General features: G+C 48.3%; 1 protein-coding gene across 1 annotated transcript in view; it reads left to right on the top strand.

Annotated features, from left to right (window-relative positions):
* slc45a1 (solute carrier family 45 member 1) overlaps positions 1-6,000 on the top strand; it is a 45,445-nt gene that overhangs the window by 8,005 nt on the left and 31,440 nt on the right. The window contains 3 exon segments of the mRNA XM_038774091.1: positions 1,948-2,044; positions 3,047-3,171; positions 3,174-3,265. Coding sequence (XP_038630019.1) covers positions 1,948-2,044; positions 3,047-3,171; positions 3,174-3,265 — 314 coding nt within the window.

Here is a 6,000-nt window from a genome sequence, read left to right on the forward strand (position 1 = left end):
CCCCCCCACATTGGTTTCAGCACCCTTCCTCATCGCCCCCCCCCCATGGTTCGCACCAATGTATCCTTCCTTAGATACAGGTCCTAAAACTGCGCACAATATTCAAATGGGGTCTGACCAGGTCTTATGCAGCCTCAGAGTACATCCCCACTCTTGTATTCTAGCTCTCTCGACATGAATGCGAACATGCATTTGCCTTCCTAACTGCTGACTGAACCTGCACGTTAACCTTAACAAAATCCGGAAACTAGGACTCCTAAGTTCCTTGTGCTTTGGATTCTCGACGCCTTTTCCCATTTAGAAAATAGTCTATGCCTCTATCTTCCCTACTAAGGTGCATAACCTCACACATTTCCACATTGTATTCAATCTGCCTCTTCTTGGCCCATTCTCCCAGCCTGCCCAAGTCCTTCTGCAGCCTCCCTGCTTCCTCTACACTATATGTCCCTCTACATATCTTTTATCATCTCCAAATTAGCAACAATGGAAGCCCTTCTTCCAGATCATCAATGTAAAACTGAATAGGGTGGCCCCAACACTGACCCCTGCGGAACACCACTAGTCACCGGCTACCATCCTGAAAAAAGACCCCTTTAGCCCACTCTCTGCCTCTGCCAGTCAGCCAGTCTCTATCCATGCCAGTACCTCGCCCTAACACCATGGGCTCTAATTTTACAGCCTCCTGTACGGCACCTTGTCAAAGACCTTCTGGAAATCCAAATAGATCATGTCCACTGGTTCTCCTTCGTCTAACTTCCTTGTTACCTCCTAAAAGAATTCCAACCGATTTATCAGGCATGACCTCCCCTTACTGAAGCCATGCTGCATCAGTCCTATTTCACCATGACCTTCCAAGTACTCCACAATGTCATCCTTAATAATAGACTCTAAAATCTTCCCAACAGCCAAAGTCAGGCTAACCGGCCTATAATTCCCCATCTTCTGACTCCCTCCCTTCTTAAACAGGGGTGTTACATTAGCCATTTCTAGTCCTCTGGGACCCTCCCTACTCCAGTGATTCCTGAAAGATCATCACCAATGTCTCATCAATCTCCTCAGCTATATCCTTCGCAGCCTGGGGTGTCGTCCATCCAGCCATGGTCATTTCTCCACCTTCGACCTTTCAGTTTCCCAACACCTTCTCCTTACTGATGACCACACACTCACCTCTGCCCCGTGACTCTCCTGAAGTACTGATATGCCACTGGTGTCTTCCACTGTGAAGACTGATGCTAAGTACATATGGGTTCCACTACCATTTCTTTATTCCCTATTACTACTTCTCCAGCCTCATTTTCCAATGGTCTAATGTCCATTCTCAGCCTCTCTCTTACCTTTCATGTATCGAAAAAAACTCTTGCAATTTTTTTTTATATTACTAGCTAGCTTAACTCATATTTCATCTTCCCCCCCTATTGCTCTTTTAGTTGTCTTCTGCTTGCCTTAAAGGCTTCCCACTGATCCTTGCCACATTGTATGCTTTTCTTTTATGTTGTCCTTGACTTCCCTTGTCAGCCATGGTTGCCTGTCCTCCCTTAGCATGTTTCCTCCCCTTGGGATGAATTTCTGTTGTGCCTTCCGAATAACCCCCAAAACTCCTGCCATCCATTGCTGTTCAGCTGTCTTCCCTGCTAGGCTCCCCTTCCAATCAACTCTGACCAGCACCTCCCTGGCCAGCTTGGGTATGAGGAGAAAGAATGGGAGAATGAAGCAAAAGGGGAGGTGAAAGAGGAGGAAAGGATGAATGTTTGGAGCACAGTGTCACCGTGAAAACGTGCAACGTTGCTGGGGGTATTTGTGGGAGGGTTAGTTCAATGTATTATTGGGGATATTTGTGGGGAGGGGCAGTGTTACATACTGTGGGTGTATTTGATGCAAGGGGTCGGAGTTACGTGCTGCGTAGCTATTTGCTGGTCTCAGACTCACACCTAGTGTTTATGGTTGCAGGTTTCTTAGTTCAGCCTGTGCTGGGTGCCTGGAGTGACAGCTGTTCCTCTCGCTTTGGTAGGCGCAGACCCTTCATTCTGGTCCTGGCAATCGGTGAGTAACGGGATTGGAGCCTCTCAGAAGTACCTTAGTCCCAAGGAAGGTTTCATGGTTTTGGGCTGGGCTTCTGAAGTGATCAAATGGGTGCAATGGAAGGAATCAATTGAGCGCATTATGAATCCAGGAGATGAAAGATTCAAGATACGGGACACCAATGAAAAGAAGAACATTGGGGAGCACGGCGGCGCAGTGGTTAGCACTGCTGCCTCACGGTGCCGAGATCCCAGGTTCCATCCCAGCTCTGGGCCACTGTCGTGTGGAGTTTGCAATTCTCCCCGTGTCTGCGGGGTTTCGCCCCCCCAACCCAAAGATGTGCAGGGTCGGTGGATTGGCCACGCTAAATTGTCTCTTAATTGAAAAAAATAACTGGGTACTCTAAATTTATTTTTTTTAAATAAACAGAAGAACGTTGGAAGTGAGGATGGACTTTCTGATTTAGCAGATAATTAGACAGGGAATAAATTACCAAGGGAGGACATTGTAACAGAAAGTAAATGTGGTTGACGCAATTTGATGTGTTTCTAGGGAAGAAAGCATTGAGGGAATTGGGACGATTGTGGTTAGGTGATGTTGAGGGATGCAGATGCTGCTCTGTTCAAAGGGTTTTGGTCGGTGTCTCTAGTGACGCCTGTTGTTCCTGCTTCAGTTTTATTCTGAATAAACTGGTCCACATCCAGTTTTCATTCTGATTTGATTCCAGATCCCAGATTTGATTCTGTTCCATGTTTGATCTGAGTTTGATCCAAATTTGATTACATATCCAGATTGATTCTGTTCTGAGATTGAACCAGTTGTCGGTTTTGATCCAGGATTAATTTCTGTTGTATCCAGGTTTCTCCATGTTTCATTCGGCTCTGGTTTGATTCTGTTTTGAGAGTTAGTCATGGTTTGGTCCTGTTACCATGTTGTGTTTCTGATTTGATTCTGGTTTGGGTTGTATCCAGTTCTGGATTTGTTTCTGCTCTGGATTTGATCCTGTTTCCTTGTTGTTCTGTTCCAGGTGCATGATTGGCCTCTCACTGCTGCTCAATGGCCAGGACATTGGCCTTGCTGTTGCTGACACAGTCACCAATCACAAATGGGGCATCATTCTGACTATCTGTGGTGTTGTATTAATGGATTTCAGTGCGACTCAGCAGACAACCCAAGCCACGCCTACATGATGGATGTCTGTTGCCCAGAGGATCAGGACCGAGGCCTGAATATCCATGCTCTCCTGGCAGGTGTGTCTCCATCCATCGCCACCATCTTAATTGCTTCACAAGCTTAACTAACCTCATTTAGGCTCTGGGTTCGGTCAGACCCTGGGTTCGTGCAGAGTCTATCCCAATATGATATTTCAATTTCCTGCACCATCCCTTCAATTAACATCAACTTGGCCCTTCCATTCACCAGCCCATTCCCCCTTCCCCATTCCCCAGTCCTTCCGCATTCCTCTATCCTTCCCCATTTCCTGTCCTTCCCCAGTCTACTGCTCTCCACTAGCAAAATGGAAGTCAGTGGGAATCGGGGGCGGGGGAGCTCTCTAATGATTGGGATCAGGGTGGCACAGTGGCCCAATGGTTAGCACTGCTGCCTCACGGTGCTGAGGTCCCAGGTCCGATCCTGGCCCTGGGTCACTGTCCTTGTGCAGTTTGCACATTCTCCCGTATCTGCTTGGGTCTCAGCCCATAGCCCAGGGTAGGTGGATTGGCCACACTAAATTGACCCTTAATTGGAAGAAAATGAATTGGGTAGTCTAAATTTTTTTTAAATGATTGAAGTCATACCTCGTGCAAAGGAAGATATTGTAGTTGTTAAAGGCCAATCATCTCAGCCCCAGGACATCACTGCAGAAGTTCTTCAAGGTAATGCCTGGGTCTAACTGTCTTCAGCTGCTTCACACCTTCTGTCCAACCTAAGGTTAGAATTGGGGATGTTGGTTGATGATTGCAGAATGTTCAGCACCATTTGTGACTCGTCAGATACTGAAGCAGTGGGGCTGAATAATACAACCCAAATTTGCTTTGCAGAATAATATGCTCAAAATCTGCTTTGTTGAGTGAATAATAGCCCCACTGAATCTGGGAGTTGGTTTGGCCCTTCTGCTGCACCTCTCCCCTCACTCCGATGCTGTTGACATTTATGTATGGAACATGTAACAAATGTACCATTCCTCAATGCCAAAGGGTGGGAGACTGGCTGATTTTTAAAATTTCTACCACTAGTGCTGGTTGTGACCTTGTTCCTGGCCATGGCCTGCAGCCTCTGAGACTAGACATCCTGCTCTGCAGCACTCATTGAGTGGGATGATGGTCAACACCCCCCCTTGCTGCTAATAGGCAGCAACTAATGCATTATTGGGCACATATCAATGGCGGCCCTGAAGTCGGAACCCCACTGACTTCCATGTAGCGGAACCCACTATCGGCATATTATTCTATGAGCATATTATTCAGCCCAGTGTGTCTGCATGCAGCAATGATGTGGAGATGCCGGCGTTGGACTGGGGGAGCACAGTAAGAAGTCTTACAACACCAGGTTAAAGTCCAACATGTTTGTTTCAAACACTAGCTTTTGGAGCACTGCGCCTTCCTCAGGTGAGGTCCTCAGGTCCTTCTTCACCTGAGGAAGGAGCAGTGCTCCGAAAGCTAGTGTTTGAAACAAACATGTTGGACTTTAACCTGGTGTAAGACTGCTTACTGTGCATGCAGCAAGACTTGGGACAACATTCAGGCTTGGGATAATAATTGGCAAGTAACGTTTGTGCCATATGTGTCAGGTAATGACCATCCCGACAAGAGAATGTAACTGTCTTCCTTGACATCCAATTGCATTACCATCGCGGAACCTGCCTTCATCGACATCCTGATGGTTACCATTGACCAGAGATTTAACTGATCCAGCCACATAAATATTGTGGCTACAAGAACATGTAAGGGTTAGAGTTCAGCGGTGAGCAATCACCTCCTGACTCCCCAAAGCCTTTCCAACAAGGCATTAGCCGAGTGTGATGGAATACTCACCACTTGCCTGGATGAGTGCAGCTCCAACAATAATCAAAATGTTTGATGCCATCCAGGACAAAGCAGCCTGCTTGATGAGCGCCCCTTCCATCATCTTATTCATTCAGTCCCTCCATCATTGGCGTTAAGTGGCAGACTTGTGTACCATCTACAAAATGCCCTGCAGTAACTAGCCAAAGTTTGTTCGACAGCACCTTCCAAACCCATGACCACTACTACCGAGAAGCACATGGGCAGCAAAAGCATTGAAACACCACCACCTGGCATGTTCTCTGCAAGCCACACACCATCCTGCCTTGGAATTTTATCACCATCTGTACCTATAACAGATGGACTGCAGCAATTCACCACCACTTTCTCAAGGGCAATTAGAGATGGACAATAAATGGTGGCCTTGAAGGTGATTCCGACATTCAAGAATGAATGAAATGAATATTCCCCTGCCCTCCATTTACTGTCATAAACACTTTAATCACAGAAAATGGTTCATCTTCAAGGACTAAGAATATTCTGCAATAATTAGTTTTTTTTAAAAGACACTGGGCGGGATTCTCCCCTACCCGGCGGGGCGGTGGGTCCCGGCGGGACAGAGTGGCGTGAACCACTCCGGCGTCGGGCCACCCCAAAGGTGCGGAATCCTCCACCGGTTTGCGCCCCGCTGGCCGAAGGGACTCTGCCAACCGGCGCGAGTCTGCGCATTTGCAGGAGCGACAGTGGCCGCTGACGTCATCCCCGCGCATGCGCAGGGGGTGTTAACCTACGCGTCAGCCATCGCAGAGGCTGACACGGCCGACGCGTAGGAAAAGAGTGCCCCCACGGCACAGGTCCTCCTGCGGATCGCGGGCCAGGCCATCGTGGGGGCACCCCCCCGGGGCCAGATCTCCCCGCGCAACCCCCCCTCCCCCCCGGACCCTATAGCCCGCCCGCGCCGCCAGGTCCCGCCGTAAGG

Source organism: Scyliorhinus canicula, chromosome 16 (assembly GCF_902713615.1).
Source record: "Scyliorhinus canicula chromosome 16, sScyCan1.1, whole genome shotgun sequence".
Classification (NCBI taxonomy): Eukaryota; Metazoa; Chordata; class Chondrichthyes; order Carcharhiniformes; family Scyliorhinidae; genus Scyliorhinus; species Scyliorhinus canicula.